General features: G+C 40.8%; 1 protein-coding gene across 1 annotated transcript in view; it reads left to right on the plus strand.

Moving 5' to 3' along the window:
* Nucleotides 1-6,484: 6,484 nt before the first annotated feature.
* TMX4 (thioredoxin related transmembrane protein 4) overlaps nucleotides 6,485-17,151 on the plus strand; it is a 55,538-nt gene continuing 44,871 nt past the window's right edge. Inside the window, exon 1 of the mRNA XM_003411537.4 lies at nucleotides 6,485-6,830. Within this exon, the coding sequence (XP_003411585.1) occupies nucleotides 6,652-6,830 (179 nt within the window). The 5' untranslated portion in view covers nucleotides 6,485-6,651. The remainder of the gene's footprint in view (nucleotides 6,831-17,151) is intronic.

A 17,151-nucleotide genomic window follows, 5' to 3' on the forward strand; every position in this document is an offset into this window, starting at 1 on the left:
AATTCTATAAAAGACCGTGGCAGGATATTTGATTTATACATTAATTTGGGAGAATTGACATCTATGCCACACTTTGCCTGCATCGTAAGTCCGTTTTTTAATTCAAATCTTTTTTTATATTAATTATTCAAGTTCTCTAGCTTTTTTTATATGTGTCTTATGGTTCTTTTAGGTTTAGTTCCTTGACAATTTTTGTCACTATTGAATTAGACCTTTGTTTATATTAACCCATTGACATTGAGTCTATTCCGACTCACAGCGACTCTTAGAAAATTCTTACTGGTGTACAGAAAGGGAATTGATTTCTGTATATTTATATTGTATGCAGTGCTTTTTCTCAGCTCACTTATTAGTTCTGGGGGAAAAAAGTAGTTAATTTTCTTTCACCAAGATGTGTTCCTAAGGTTGCTATTTCTTAGAGGCATATCAGATCTCTTTCTGGATCCATTTCTAATCATCCACTGGGGTATGATTCAATGTATTTCCATCTTTCTTGGTTTCTTCTACCATCTGTTCTAAGAAGTAGTACTGTGTCCTATTTAAATTCTCTCTTCCAACTCTTGTTCCTGTAAGGCATTTAGCAAATCTGTTTGTGTAATTAAATTCCTGTACTATTATTACTTTATGGACTAATTTTACAGCATTGCTTAGTTTATTTAATATTTCCATACCGGTTTCACCATCCTCAGTAGGAAAACCACTGTATAGTATTTCTGTAAGCTATCATTACAGAGTTTGTAATCTGAATCCAATTTCCTTCTCTTTCATTGATTATCTTCTTAATATCAAGTCCGGGGTTGACAATTTTATCAAGTTCTTTACTTGTTACTGTGTATAAAAAGTTTCTATCATTAGAATATAAGTCTTATGCAGTTTGGTAAATTGTCCTTTTACATCTATGATTCAGTGTACAACCAAGGATCAGGGCACAAAAGACAAATATCTGATGCTTATGAGTCTGGTTATATAAACCTTACTATGTTCTTTTCAGTCTTTTATGAACAAGTTTTAAAACATCCTGTGAGTACTTAAACACCATGGCAGAAAAGCACCCAACTACCCAAGGGCTTAAAAAATATTCTCTCTAATGCCTTTTTCTCAAACAGGCATCTGACACGATATCTACTTCAAAAGGTAAAAGGGGAGAGGTAGTTCCCATTCTGCTCTCTGAAAATACCACTCCCCCATAAAAACAAAAAACAAAGCTTTTCTTTTAAAAAAAATTTTTTGTTGTTGTACTTTAGATGAAGGTTTACAGAACAAACAAGTTTCTCATTAAAGAGTCAGTACACACAATGTTCTATGACATTGTTTAACAACCCCAAGACATGTCAACACTTTCCCTTCTGCACCTTGGGTTCTCTATTACCAGGTTACCTGTTCCCTTCTGCCTCCCAGTCCCTGCCTCTGGGCTGGTGACTCCCTTTAGTCTCATTTTGTTTTATGGGCCTGTCCAATCTTTGGCTGAATGGTGAACCTCAGGAGTGACTTCATTACTGAGCTGAAAGTGTGTCTGGGGGCCATGCTCTCAGGGTTTCTCCAGTCTCTGTCAGGCCAGCAAGTCTGATCTTTCTTTTTGAGTTAGAATTTTGTTCTACATTTTTCTACAGCTCTGTCCGGGACCCTCTACTGTGATCACTGTCAGAGCAGTCAGTGGTGGTAGCCGGGCACCAGGTAGTTTTAGTGGGCTCAATCAAAAACCAAGCTATTCTTGAATAAGTTGTTAAAGAAGGAGAGTGGGTTATTCAGAATAGGCTGGATTACGCTTCAGTGACACACAGCTCCAAATTTCAGAGTGGCTTGTTTACGGCCACAATTTATTTTGCTAATCTTGTAAAGGTATAAAGTCTAATTTCTGCCCCCTTCAATCTGAGTGGGCCTTTAGTGACTTGTCTGACCGATAGAATGTGTTGGGAATGACATTCTAGAACTTCTAAAGATCAGCCCATACTCAAAGGGAGAGGATTACATGTTGTGACTGTGGTTGTTGTTGTGTGCCTTGGTATTGGCCCCAACCCTTAGTGACCCTATGTACAACAGAACAAAACAGTCTCTGGTCCTGCACCATCTTCACAATCATTGCTATGTTTGAGCCCATTGTTGTAGTCACTGTGTCAATCCATCTCATTGAGGGTCTGCCTCTTTTTTACTGATCCTCTACTTTACCAAGCATGATATCTTTGTCCAGCTTTCACATGCATATGTGGTGATTGGAAAGACCATGGCTTGGGTCAGGTGCACCTTAGTCACCAAAGTGACTTTTGCTTTTTGACACTTTAAAGAGGACTTTGCAGCAGATTTGCTTAAGGCAAGAAGTCATTTGATTTCTTGACTGCTGCTTCCATGCTTCCATGAGACTTGATTATTGGTGCAAGAAGAATGAAATCCTTTGAGAACTTCAATTGTTTATCATGATGTTGTTTATTGGCCCAGTTTTAAGGATTTTTGTTCCTTTACTATTATTGTTATTGTATAAGGGCTTTGTATTAGCTTCTTAGGGCTGCCATTATGAATTACAGCTGAGCCCATCAACCCCAGGAACCATAAAAGATGAGTCGGGGATGGTTGGTTATGCAGTGATAGCTAACCAGAACAAGTTTATCAAAACAAAAGCTTATTTCTTACTCATGTGAAGCCCACTGAGGATCCGGGGAATCTTCCAGGATAACTGTTCTCCATGAAGCAGCTCAGCTATTCAAGCTACCAGGATCTTACAAACTCCTAGATCATGATCTTTTCTTCAAAAATTCTACATCAGGAGAATGGCACAATGGAGTGTCTTGCACTAGCAATTGAATGCTGGGAGTGATACATACACACCCCTTCTGCTCTCAGCCCATTGTCCAGAACTATTTACATGGGTAGGTCTCACTTCAAGGAGGTGTGGAAGCATAATCACCTGTGGGCTGGGAAAGAGAAGGGGACTGGATATGTGTCTACCACACTCTTCCTCTCGTACCATTTTGTCACCTCATCAGAGTTCAAGGGATTTCTTTTCCTACTAGCCGCCCTTTGGTGTCACCATTGGAAATTAATGCAATTAATCACTTTTGAGATGTGAGCATGCAACAGAGTGAGAGAGTTCCAGCAAGACAGAAGTCAGAGTTTTTTGGAGTCTAATCATGGTCTGACATCCCATCTCTTCGGTTGTATTCTATTTGTTAGAAGTGGGCCACCAGGTCCAGTCTACGCTCAAAAGGAGAGGATTACACAAAGGCCTTGTATTAGTTTCCCAGGGCTACCATAAAAAATTGCCACAAACTGGGGGCATAAAACAACAAAAATTTATTTTACACAGTTCTGGAGGCTGAAAGTCAGAAAACAATGTGTCAGAAAGACTATGCTCCCTCTGAAGGCTTCCTTCCTTCTTCTTAGTTTCTGGTGGTGCCAGCAGTCCTTGGTATTCTTTGGCTTGGAGCTACGTCACTCCAGTTTCTGCCTTCACATGACCATCTTCCCACTGTGTGTGTTTATGTCTCTATATGGCCTTCTTATAGGGATACTAGTCATTAGATTTATGGCCCACCCTAATCCAGTATGAACTCATTTTAACTACATTACATCTGCAAAAAACCTATGTCCAAGTAAAGCCATATTTATGGTACTGGGGGTTAAGACTTCAACATAATTTGGCAGGGGAGGGGGATATAATTCAACCCACAACATCCCTGAATTCCAGGAGGTGAGGATCTTGGGGGCCATGTCAGAAGCTGCATATAGGGAGTACAGTGATGAGATGTTATTTTGCTATGTAGAAAAACACACAAACATGAGTAAGATGAAGCCCTTGATCTTGAAGAGCTCCTAGCAAGGGTTGGAGGAGTGGGGACAGAGTGTGGTAATTACAGGTTAATTAGACTACAGTACTAGAGGGGTTGAATCGACTTGATGGCAGTGGGTTTGGTTTTCTTGGTTTACTAAAGGGGTTGTGGTGGAGAAATATGGAAGGGCGATTGGATCCCAGAAGAGAGCACCTAATTCTCCATAGGCTATTGGAAGTAAACGTGAGCTATATCATGTTACCCAGTTGCCATTGAGTTGATTCTGACTCATAGCAATCCTATAGTATAGCTAGATAGATGGATAGATAGATATAGAGATATAGATATATAAATAGATATAAAATTTTTTTTAATATAGATACAGATATATAGATAGAGCTATAGCATAGAGGCTGCATAATGATTCACCAGTCACCTAGAAAGAAGTGTCCTAAGCAGATGGAAGAGGCAAGTCAGCATAAAAGTGCATAATGTGTTTGAGGAACAGAGAGTAGCTTTGTGTCATGGAGCATAAGGGACTGTAGAACGGTGCAACGTAAGTAGACAAAACTGAAGCTAGATTGTGCAGGACTTTGGGCAGCCTGCTAAGTGAATTTGACTTTAGGAAAAAGTCTTCAAAACATTATAGCATGCTGCTGCCTCCAAATAATAAAACATAATCTTTTTTTTTTTTTTTTTGAGTCATGCCATGAGCTAGGCATTACACTTATTTAATCTTCATAGCTACTTTATGGAGTAGGTTCTATTATTATCTGAAATTAAACAGAAACTTGTTAACTAATTTTAGCCACAAATCACATGGCTAGGGAGTGTCAGAGCCAAGATACTGGCCATGGTCTGACAGCAATCACTCCCTTACCAGGTACCCGGGTCTGTGCCTCCCCACGGTGCAGCCCACTCCCACACATTCCTCTTCTATTCCTTCCTACTGTCCTCAGTCTGAAGGCCAAGATACGTTACAGACAGGGACTAATTCAGTAATACGTTTCTTTTGTGTCTCAAATGCTCTCCCTAGCTTTTCATAATGAATGTATGATGAATGTAGCTTCAACACTGACTGACACTGGGCTACTCTTTTTTCATCCATTTCCTCTCCACCTCCTGCATTTTACTTCCGAGATATTTTAAAGCAAATCATAGACACCATATTATTTCATCCATAAATATTTCAGTATCTGTAACTAATACTTTAAGAAATATAAACATAACATCATTATCACATCCAACAATGTTAATTCTAACTCCTGAAAGTCAGATGCTATTTTTAGAGAACTTTTACCAGCAACATGTCCTATACAAAAGCAGCACTGAAAAGAACTTTAGAATTCTTATGCATGAATTATTTCTTTCTAGAAACACAGTAAAATAGTTTTTATTGAGCTTACAGAATTGATCTGTATACAATGACTGTGAGTTTTAGTAACATTTCTTACAATGACATTTCCTTACAATAGTTTGTAAATACATGAGTGTTATATTTTGATAAGGGCTGGGCCCACATGCAGGCACAGTGGTTAAGAACTATGGTTGCTAACCAAAAGTTTGGCAGTTCAAATCCACCAGCCACTCCTTGGAAATCCTATGGGGCAGTTCTACTCTGTCCCATAGGGTCGCTATGAGTTGGAATACACAGAATGGCAACGGTTTGGGGGTTTTGGTTTTTGGTTGGGCCCACCTAAGTTTTAACTATTACTAAAGTTCTACTTTATCCTATAGGGTTGCTATGAATTGGAATTGACAGCAACGTTTTTTTTGGTTTGATAATGAATACCTTATCAGGCAAGATCTTCCGTGTAGCCCAAATCAATTTTTTTTTGCTTATAAATATTGACTGGAGATTGATTTCATGTGCCCTGCAGTGCCTTTAATAGTATAGCTCTCTTAGTTTTAAGGCCAGGTCAGAAATCACGTTTTTTTTTCATGAGATATTGACCACATTATCTAGTTTTACGCTTTAAACACCTAGTAAATGCTTGTGACGCACACTTTCAAACAGCTCACCCACCCGCTAGTTGTAATTCAGTCTTGCATACTAAGGGTGCAGCAGTCCCAAGGCACAGATTATCAAATGTGTTTCTGGAAAGATTTGCAAATCATTTAAGGCAACTCTTATTTTAGAGCTGACAAACTATACCCATAGAAGTCTGAGATTAATTTATTGAAACTGACTGTATTCTTCTTAGACTAATTTTACCTGTTAGTACCTAAGTTTTAAGAGTTTTTATGAAATTAAAATTCATTTTTTTTGGTAAAAAATAGAATTGCATAGTCTAATTTCACCATTACCTCAAATTAGGCAGGAATGCTTCAATATACATATGCAAAGGACACTTAAATTTTCCTCTCCCTGTCAGCAAGAGATGCCACCATATCATTCCATTCTTCAATAGTCTACTTTGCTGTCCATTGCTCTTACGTTTGCTGCCACCGAAGTGGGCATGAATTTTTTAGTTACCGGCCATGTTTCTCTTCAGGAAAACCGACATGCGCCAACCCCTCTACGGGAGCCTGGGCAGCAGTGGCGCACGTTCTAACCTAATGCCATTGGGTCACCTGTTTATTTTCAGCGTGGCGGCGGGGGGGCGGGTGGAAGGGCGGCCGTTGCCAGGCAACCGACACCCGGGGCAACGGCAGGGCAAGGCGCGAAGGGGCGTGGCCTCGGAGGGCCCGGGCCGATAAGAGGCGGTGTCGGCGCCGGCGTCTGGAGCCGGTCCTGTGAGCGCGAGCGGGCGGAGGCGGGGCGCAGCGGCCTAGCTTCTCCTGTGACCTCCTCGGAAGGCCCGGTCGGGAGGGCCTGGGCACTGGCAGGCGGACGAAGCTGCCGGCCCCGCTGCTTTCTTTCCCCCACACCCCCTGTCGAGGAGCCAACATGGCGGGCGGGCGTTGCGGCCCGCTGCCGACGGTGCTCCTGGCCGTCCTGTCCGCAGCGGTGGTGGCGGCGGCGGCCGAACCCGAACAGGCCGCGCTGCCGGCCGAGCGCAGCCTGGTGCAGCCCATGACCGCCTCCAACTGGACGCTGGTGATGGAGGGGGAGTGGATGCTGAAATTGTGAGTGTGCCCACACGCCCCGCCATTCTCCCGGGCGCCACCCTCCCAAACGCGCGCGGGCCGCTCCTCATACGCGACTGCCTGCAAGATCGACCTCGGTCCTCGAACCCGCGGCGCAAACAACCTGTGGCGTCGGCGCCGGGCCGCTCGCGCTGCGCATGCGCGCGGCCCTCTGCGTTGACAGCTGGGGGTTAAGAGCAACATCCGCCTTCCCCCAGCTTTGTGGGAGTGTTTCAGGGGTGCAGTGAGCACCTTCCCAAGAGCGAGGAGGTAGAAAATCTGCAAGAAAAATCGTGTGCTTTTGATACACGTGTGTATGCAGGGGAGAAGGGGCAGTTACTCAGTGACGTGTATGTAGATTGTAAATACCTAGCGTGGACCAGGCAGGGTATTTGTACAACGAATAATGGACAGCTGCACGATGAAGGGCAGGCCAGTTTGTACAAAGGGCCATGGTCTTCTTCATTTTGAAGACCCTGAGAAACCATTGTAAGAATGAATCAGAAAGCTGGGTGCGTCTTAAGTTTTAAGCAAGATTTTTATACAAATGTTGATATTTTCTAGAGGTAGGACTTTCTGGGTAGGGTCGCTATGAATCAGAATCGACTCAACAGCAATGCCTTTTTTTTTATTATCATAGCTTAGTTGTGGCAGTGTCATAAAAAAACATCAATAAATTGCGTCTTTAATAGAAGGTAAATGGTGGATAGTATTTTTGCCTGATGGAGGTGAGAAAATATAATTTTGAGTAAGGAGAAGGCAAGGAATTTGTTAAATGTAACTTAAAATTAACTTCTTCGAGGAAGGAAATGATATTTGAAAGCAGGCTTGAAGTTGACAGTGGGAAAATGTTTCCTCAGTAGGCTTGACAGACATTTTTCATTTTCCTTGAAAAATAATAACAGAGACCATATTTCTTTAGCCTGAGGTTTCAGGCAGTATACATGGTTGATCATTAATATTTGGTAGTTAATTGTATGTTGAGAACATAGACACAGACTTGTATATGTCCTTTATTTGTTCAAAACCAAACTTTGACTCTTTCAGTTTAGGTGGTGAAGAACATGGCCTGGAAATAGGTTGCAAGCAGAGGCTTATGGAGTGAAATTCTCAGTGTGAGATCAGGGCCAGAGGTTATAAGTCACCCAGCAGATGACATTGTTCAGAGAAGATAGTGCAGTCACCCCCTCAAATATGCATTGACCATTTTGGTTACAAAGAAGGGGATGTTTAGACCTCAAAGGAGAATACCCCTGGGAGCATTATAAATTATTGAGATCAGGAAACACTTATTAAACAGTTATACTGTGGGGGAGATGAGGAGGCCATTTTTCATTTAAGAGAGAAATAGCTTTAAAGTCAATGGAGCTCTATGTTAGGACTCCTATGTTAGGACTGTTTATAATGTAAGAGCTTTAGAGAAGTTACGTGTTCTTTCAGCTAATAGTATAGAAACTGTTTTTCAGTACATGCTTACACAATGGACTTTTTTAGATGTTGTCAGTTTTTCTGGTAAAAGCTGAGTTTGTGTACATACATGATGAAGATCAAAGCCAGAATGGACTCCTCATGCCTAATGGTGTCACTTCCTTCATGGTTCCTTTTGGAATAGCTTTTTTTTTTTTTAAGTAGAAGAACTAAAATTGCTAAAATCCAGATGAATATAAGCGAGGCACAGCCATCAATTCCTGTGTTTGGCCATATTAACCCTTCAAATTTTACTTCCTCATACAAGCCTTGATGTACTAACCAATGGTTCTAAGCTTGCCATGTGTCCAGTTGTATGCAATATACTTGGGCTGGGAAGCATGATGAGTCTTGTGACCCAAAAGTAAGTTGTGTAGACATTTGAGATCGTTTTAGTGGAAGTTCTGTTTTCATGGAGTACATTTCAGAATAGGTCAATATGAAGTGATCCTGGAAAGGAAATAGGATTGAAGCCAGTGAATATAACTTCCTTTTGTATACCAGAGTTTAAGTATTCGTTCTGAGGGATTACTGTGGCTCCTGTCTACTTGTGGTTTAGTTTTCTGTATTATTTGATGCTAATGTCTTCTCCTTCCTCGGAAAAATCTAACACTGTAAAAAATATAAACTCGTTATATCCTTAGTGCCACTATATGCCTGCTGTACCTTTCTAGGAATTCATCCAGGCAGCCAATAGGCCATCAGTTTGTTTGTTTTCTGATGCATGTAATAGAAAAAGAAATGTATTAATACTAACATCCATGCTAATACTTTGTTCAGGTGAGATGGTCATAATCAGTGGAGTCTATTAGGGATCCACTCGGCGTATTTCTCTAAAGAAGCAAGTTGGAGTCCCTGGGTGGTCCAGACAATTAATGCACTTGGCTGCTGACGTAAAGATTGGAGGTTCCAGTCTACCCAGCAGCATCTCAGAAGAAAGGCCTGGTAATCTGCTTCTGAAAAATCAGCCATGGAGAACCCTGTGGAGTGCAGTTCTATTCTGACACACAGGGAGTCACCGTGAGTTGGAATCAACTTGTCAGCAACTGGAAAGAAGTACTAAATTAGGAGGCTTTCTGATAGCTGTGTTAATTTTTTTTTCTCTAGCAGTATAGTTAATTTTGACATGAGTAATTCTTAAAATTTTGTCTGGAAATTTGTACACCAGCAGTTTAGACAAGGCCTTACGCAAATTCTGTATTATTTTCCTTACTTAATAATGAAGTACAAGTTACCTAATTGCCAACAATAGGTGTCAAAAGGAATATATATTTAGGGCTAGGGTTGGAAAATTATAGCTCACAGGTGGCCCAGCCTGACCCCCTACCCGTTTCTGTATGGCCTGTGAGCTAAAAATGGTCGTTACTTTTTTTTTTAGTAATTTATTTTATTGTTGTTGAGAATGAATATACACAGCAGAACATACACCAATTTGACAATTTCTTCTTGTACAGTTCAGTAACGCTGATTACATTCTTTAAGGTGTGCACCATTCTCACCCTCCTTTTTCAAGTTGTTCCTCCCCATTAAGATGAACTGACTGCCTCCTGAGTTTTCCTCAATGGCTGTACCCTTTTGCATTCCCACCAGCAATGGATAAGAGTTGCAGTTTCCCCACATTCTGACCAACTTTTTTTTTTTTTTTCTTTTTTTTTGATCTTAGCTAGCCTAGTAGGAATGAAATGGCATCTCATTGTGGTTTTGATTTGCATCTCTATGATGGCTAATGACACCGAGCATAGTTTCATGTGTTTGGTGGCCATTTGAATGTCTTCTTTGGTGAGATGTCTATTCAAGTCCGTTGCCCATTTTATGATTGGATTGTCTTTTTGTTGTTAAGTTGTTGAAGGTTTATATATATTTTGGTTATTAGATTCTTATTGGATATATGGTTTCAAAGATACTCTTCCAGAGAGTAGCTCTTCTTTTAACTATTTTGGTGAAGTCTTTTGATGAACGAAAGTTTTTAATTTTTATGAGGTCCCATTTATTTATTTTGTCTTTTGCTATTTGTGCTTTTGTTAGTATATTAGATAATCCATTGCTAAAAGCTAGGCCCCAGAGCCTTGTCCTTGCATTTGCTTCTTAGAATTTTGTTTTTAGTTTTCACGTTTAGGTCTTTAATCCATTTTGAATTTGTTTTTGTATACGGTGTGAGGCATGGATCCTGTTTTATTTTTCTGAATGTGGAGATCTAATTTTCCCAACACCATTTATTGAAGAGACTTTTTTTTCCCCATCAAATGGACTTAGCACCCTTGTCAAAAATCAGTTGACCATAAATGTGTGGGTTTATTTCTGGATTATTGTTTCGATTACACTGGTCTGTGTGTCTGTTACTATACCAGTACCAGACTGTTTTGATTACTATAGCTGTATAATATGCTTGAAAATCAGGAAATGGGAGTCCTCCTCTTTGCTCTTCTCTTTCAACATTTCTTTCGCTATTTGGAGACTCTTGTCATTCCGTAGAAAGTGGGGGATTGGTTTTTCCATTTCTGTAAAGAAGGCGGTTGAAATTTTGATTGGGATTGCATTGAATCTATGCATTGCATCTTTTTATATCTGGATACCTTTTGTTTCTTGTCTTATTGCTCTGGCTAGGACTTATAAAACATATTTAATAGAAGTAGCAAGAGCAGGTACCCTTGTCTTATTCCTAGTTTCTAGCGGAAAGCTCTCAATCTTTCTTCATTAAATATAATGTTGGCTGTTGGCTTTTCATATACACTGTGAATCATATTGAAGAGTCTCTCTTCTGTTCCAGTCGTCTTGAGCTGTATTATACATTTGATGCTGCTTTGAACGATGGGTTTTCAGATGCAAGTTCATTATTTGTTCATTTGATTATATGGTACCTTTCTTCTGAGAATTTTTCTTTCATATTCCACTTCATACAAAGCTTCTATAATGCAATTCCTGGTTATATTGGCATTGATACTTCAATTCGTTTTTAAGAACCTAGCAACGTTTGGTGGCTCTGAGACATAAAAAGCTCCTGTTACAAAATTTCATTTGTTTTATATTCTTTGTCTGTCAAACAGTCAGTTTTTTTGGATCCATGCAATTGAATTTTCAGTTTTAAAAAAAGTTCTTCTCTGTTATGAAGGAGTATCAGTTAAAATATATTTGTGGTAATGCACCATTCCTATACCTTTTATAAAATCTGAAAAATATCCGTTACCGGCTTACATTTTCTTTAATGCTTTGGGCTTATTGTATACTCAGTTTTTCTCTTTTTGTCTGCTTTCACATATTGTTTTATAATTTTTACCTCTAATTCTGCCAAGTCACTATAGTTGACTTGCTGTGTTATTTTCCCTTGACCTCTGATGCAGACTTTGACCTTTGTCTGAGTTAGGGAAAATAATCTAATTTTTAAAATGCCTTCTGATGCTTTCTCACTTTCTGATGTTTCACTCTGCCCTTCATTCAGTTGCTTTGCAACCTTTTTCTAGTTTAAAAACTTGTTTTGCTTGCATTATATCAATCCTTGAGAATACTGCTTTTGTTCTTTTGGAACACAAAAGCATGCAATATGATACAGTTTATGAACTGTTCCATTGACTTTCTTTCCCAAAAGACTAAGTAGATCTACAAGTAGCTTACTTTTGGACTGCCTACTTTTAAACTGATATCCAAAGGAAAAACATGTCTGTTGGGTTAAAATAAGTTGCCTTCTGTAAAGCATATAGATAGGGTTGTTATGGGTTGGAATCTACTTGACGGTAATGGGTTTTTTTGGTTTCTGTAAAGCATATAAATCTTTATAAAGCACCACTTTTTTCAGACTTTGTTCTTGTGATGATCACATTTCTAAATTGACATTAGGTGTTTGGTAATGGAAGAAAACCCCGAGAATTTCCCTAGGGCATTTAGGTTCTAATAATGTCTTCCTAGTATTCTTCTTATACCTGGAAAGAACATGTTGAACAGCATTGCCTTAATTTGCCCATGCCAGGTAGTTATACTGTCTTGCTGTTTAATGGATTGTCTTGATTGAATGTTAAAAAAAAAAGAATAGTAATTAAATATTTTTTATGTGTCAGGTTCAATGTCAGGGGCCTGGGAGACAATAAACAAGCCACAACCCTTCACCTCCAGGGACTGGTAGTCTGCTGTTTTCTGAAGGAAATGAATAGTATAAGTAACAGTCATTTATTTAGCAAATGCTTGCTGAATTCTTCCTCTTTTTCAGACATTCATCAATGGTTCACAACTGGGTGCTGTAGGGCTGGATGGTTCCTTGGTGTGTGGAGATGGCCCACATATTGCAGAATATTTAGCATCCTTGGCCTCTGCCCTTAAGTTCTACTAGTATTCTCAGTTATGTGACATTAAAAAAAAAAAAAGGTCCCCTTCCCTGCCTCCCTACACCCCCATGCCATGCACATTCCCGGATGCCTCTGATTGAGAACCTCTGCCCTGGGTATTGTCCAGAAACCGACCCATTGTCTTGGGTTTTTGGGTATCTTGGAGTTAATTCTGACTCCTAGCAACCCTATACGACAGAATAGAACTGCCCCTTATGATTTTCAAGGCTGAAATCTTTTAAGGAAGCAGATTACTACATCTTTCTCCAGTGAAGTGACTAGTGAATTCGAAACACCAACCTTTCAGTTAGCAGCTCAGCACTTAACTACTATGCCACCAGGTCTCCTTATTTAAAACTTGCAAAAGAGGAGCTTATAAACCAACACAGAAGAATTTGCTTTTAGAATGTTTCCTCAAAGTGTATAAAGCCTGAGGAAACCTTGGCATTCACCCCACCTGCATCATCATCACCATCATCATCATTAGTACAACCGCAGTAGGGACTTAAATTGCTGTCATGCTTGTTCCAGATGCTGTCTGACTTGATCAGCCCAGCAGTCGGTACAGTATTATCATTATTTTTATTAACATAATTTACATGACTGTAAAGGTGCTAATTCCTCTTAAAGGCTCTTAAATCAAAGAAGGATTAATTTATGTGTAAGAGACAATCCCTGCAGTCTATTAAACTGCAAGATATTGTAACTACCAGACATTGGCAAGTTAAGATAATGGTTGCCAGGTATAAGAAGAGTACTGCAAAGATATTACTAAAACCTAGATGGCCTAGAGAAATTCATGAGGCTTTCTGCCATCACCTGATGTCTAACTAGAGATGAAAGTTTGAAAGAGTTAAGGTTTTGGCCAAGGCCAAGCCCTTAGTAAGTGGTGGGCAAGTCCAGAACTAGAACACAGGCCTGAGCTTGCAGTGTGGGATGCAGCCTTGGGAGGGTAGCTTGGTAGTGGTGGAGACTGGGGGAAGGACACAGAGCCTGGCTTCTTCCTGCTTAAGCTCATAGCTGATCAGCAGCATGACTCATCTGAAGAGAGGTCTTGTTCCTGAAGATCAGGTGGGAAGGGGAAATGCTCCCCTTGCCCGTAGGACTGAGGGGTTGGAAGCTATGTTTTTCCACTCATCGTAAGAGGCAAAGGATGGAGGTATTAAGCATTGAAGGAATGGACTCTGCCTGTCCACCACTGCAGTAGTTTCTGCTAATTAATGAAGTACACTATTTGTACATACTCATTCCCGATACTCCTCACCACCCAAATAGGTACCCTGCCTCCACTACACCCCTGCATCCCACATCTCCAGGAAAATTCTTCTTCACTGTGCCTTGGTTGTATCCATTGTTGTCCTTAGCTGTTGTCGAGTTGGACCCAGACTCAAGCACAACAAAACAAAATGGCCTGGCTAGTTCTGCCCCATCTCCATGATCAGTTGTGGAACATACCGTTTGTATCTAGCATGACCGTTATCACAACTTGTAATTATAAATTTATTTCTTTTTTGGGTACTAGGTTTTTGTCTGGTTTCTCCACTAGCCTATAAGCTTTTAAGTAGAGAAACAAGATTTTTCTTCTTCCTGTTTATCTCCAGAGCCTCAGTAACTGTTAAGTAGTAGGTGTTCAATAAATACTTTTTGAATAAATGAATAATAGGATTTATTTGGTTCTTTAATCAAGAGCTTCTTCAAATATAACACTGAAGGAAACATCTGTAAATATTTTCTTAGATACTTAGGGTAACCACTGGCATCTCCCGTTAGTTCATTGGTGCAATAAATATTATGGCCTAGTGAGGCGGGGCCAAGATGGCGGACTAGGGGGACGCTACCGCGGATCCGTCTTGCAACAAAGACTCGAAAAAACAAGTGAATCGATCACATATATAACAATCTACGAACTCTGAACAACAAACACAGACTTAGAGACGGAGAACGAACAAATACGGGCAGACAGCGATCGTTTTCAGAACTAAGAGCCAGCGTACCAGGCAGGTGACCTTCAGAGCCCAGGCTGGGGCAGAGCCCAGGGGGGCAGACGGCACAGACAAGGGGCCCAGCCCTACCCCCTCCGAACCCATCCCGGGAGGGAGTCTAGCTGGTTGGCGTGGGCAGCGTAGCGGCGCAGCCAGTGGGAGAAACACCCGGGAGGCAGTGACTGATCTTGGAGCGGGGAGAGCAGCGTCCCAGCCGGGGAGCCGTCCCGCCGGGAGTTTGGCGGGAGGCGGGCGAGGCGCGAGCGTGGGGATCACCTATATTTCCCTAAAGCGACCCCGGGGGGGGCACCCAGACGTTCGTGAGGGCCACGTCCACCCAGTTTGCACGAGCGGTGTGGCGCACCGGAGGGAGAAATCCCTGGGAGGAAGTGACTGGTCTTGGAGTGGGGAGAGCAGCGTCCCAGCCGGGGAGCCGTCCCGCTGGGATCTTGGCGAGAGTGGGCGGGGTGTGAGCGCATTCCCCTGAATAGACCCCGGGGGCGAGCCCAGCTGTTCCTGAGGGCCACGCCCACCCAGTTCGCGCAAGCGGTGTGGCGCACTGGAGGGAGAAATCCCCGGGAGGAAGTGACTGGTCTTGGAGTGGGGAGAGCAGCGTCCCAGCCGGGGAGCTGTCCTGCCGGGATTCTGGCGGACGGGGGCGGAGTGTGAACGCGGGGATCAGCTCTATATTCTGTGGTGCTACACGCCTAGCTCTCTGATCCCTCCCCCACCCTCCCCAGGCGGCTCCATTAATATCCGAATACCCTGAGCCAGAAGGAGATTTCAGATAGGGATCTGACTGCATTTTTTTTTAGCTGATTACCAGGAAAATCTAGTTTCCCAGTGATGGCTCGGAGACAGCAGTCCATATCAAACCACATAAAGAAACAGACCATGACAGCTTCTCCAACCCCCCAAACAAAAGAATCAAAATCTTTCCCAAATGAAGATACAATCCTGGAATTATCAGATACAGAATATAAAAAACTAATTCACAGAATACTTAAAGATATCACAAATGAAATTAGGCTAACTGCAGAAAAAGCCAAGGAACACACTGATAAAACTGTTGAAGAACTCAAAAACGTTATTCAAAAACATAGTGGAAAAATTAATAAGTTTCAAGAATCCATAGAGAGACAGCATGTAGAAATCCAAAACATTAATAATAAAATTACAGAATTAGACAACGCAATAGAAAGTCAGAGGAGCAGAGTCGAGCAATTAGAATGTAGACTGGGACTTCTGGAGGACCAGGGAATCAACTCCAACATAGCTGAAAAAAAATCAGATAAAAGAATTAAAAAAAATGAAGAAACCCTAAGAATCATGTGGGACTCTATCAAGAAGGATAACTTGCGAGTGATTGGAGTCCCAGAACAGGGAGGGGGACAGAAAACACAGAGAAAATAGTTGAAGAACTCCTGACACAAAACTTCCCTGACATCATGAAAGACGAAAGGATATCTATCCAAGATGCTCATCGAACCCCATTTAAGATTGATCCAAAAAGAAAAACACCAAGACATATTATCATCAAACTTGCCAAAACCAAAGACAAACAGAAAATTTTAAAAGCAGCCAGGGAGAAAAGAAAGGTTTCCTTCAAGGGAGAATCAATAAGAATAAGTTCAGACTACTCAGCAGAAACCATGCAGGCAAGAAGGGAATGGGACAACATATACAGAGCACTGAAGGAGAAAAACTGCCAACCAAGGATCATATATCCAGCAAAACTCTCTCTGAAATATGAAGGAGAAATTAAGATATTTACAGATAAACACAAGTTTAGAGAATTTGCAAAAACTAAACCAAGACTGCAAGAAATGCTTAAGTAGATTGTTTGGCCTGATGACCAATAATATCAGGTACCAGCACAATACAAGGTCACAAAACAGAACGTCCTGATATCAACGCAACTCAAATAGGGAAAGCACAAAAACAAACAAAGTAAGATTAATTCTAAAAAATAAATAAATAAACAAAATAATACACATAACAGGAAGTCATGGAAATCAATAGATAAACGATCACAATAATCAAAAAGAAGGACTAAATATAGGAGACATTGAACTGCCAGATGGAGAGTGATACAAGGCGATATAGAACGATACAAGTTAGGTTTTTACTTAGAAAAATGGGGGTAAATAATAAGGTAACCACAAAAAGGAATATCAATTCCATAACTCAAGAAAAACGTAACGACTCAACAAACATAAAGTTAAACATTATGAAAATGGGGATCTCACAATCTACTAAGAAAAAAGTCTCAGCACAAAAAAGTATGTGGAAAAATGAAAAGGCCAACAACACACATGAAAAGGCATCAAAATGACAGCTCTAAAAACTTATTTATCTATAATTACGCTGAATGTAAATGGACTAAATGCACCAATAAAGAGACAGAGAGTCACAGACTGGATAAAGAAACACGATCCATCTATATGCTGCCTACAAGAGACACACCTTAGACTTAGAGACACAAACAAACTAAAAGTCAAAGGATGGAAAAAAATATATCAAGCAAACAATAAGCAAAAAAGAAGAGGAGTAGCAGTA

The sequence above is a fragment of the Loxodonta africana genome, chromosome 24 (genome assembly GCF_030014295.1).
Source record: "Loxodonta africana isolate mLoxAfr1 chromosome 24, mLoxAfr1.hap2, whole genome shotgun sequence".
In the NCBI taxonomy this organism is placed as follows: Eukaryota; Metazoa; Chordata; class Mammalia; order Proboscidea; family Elephantidae; genus Loxodonta; species Loxodonta africana.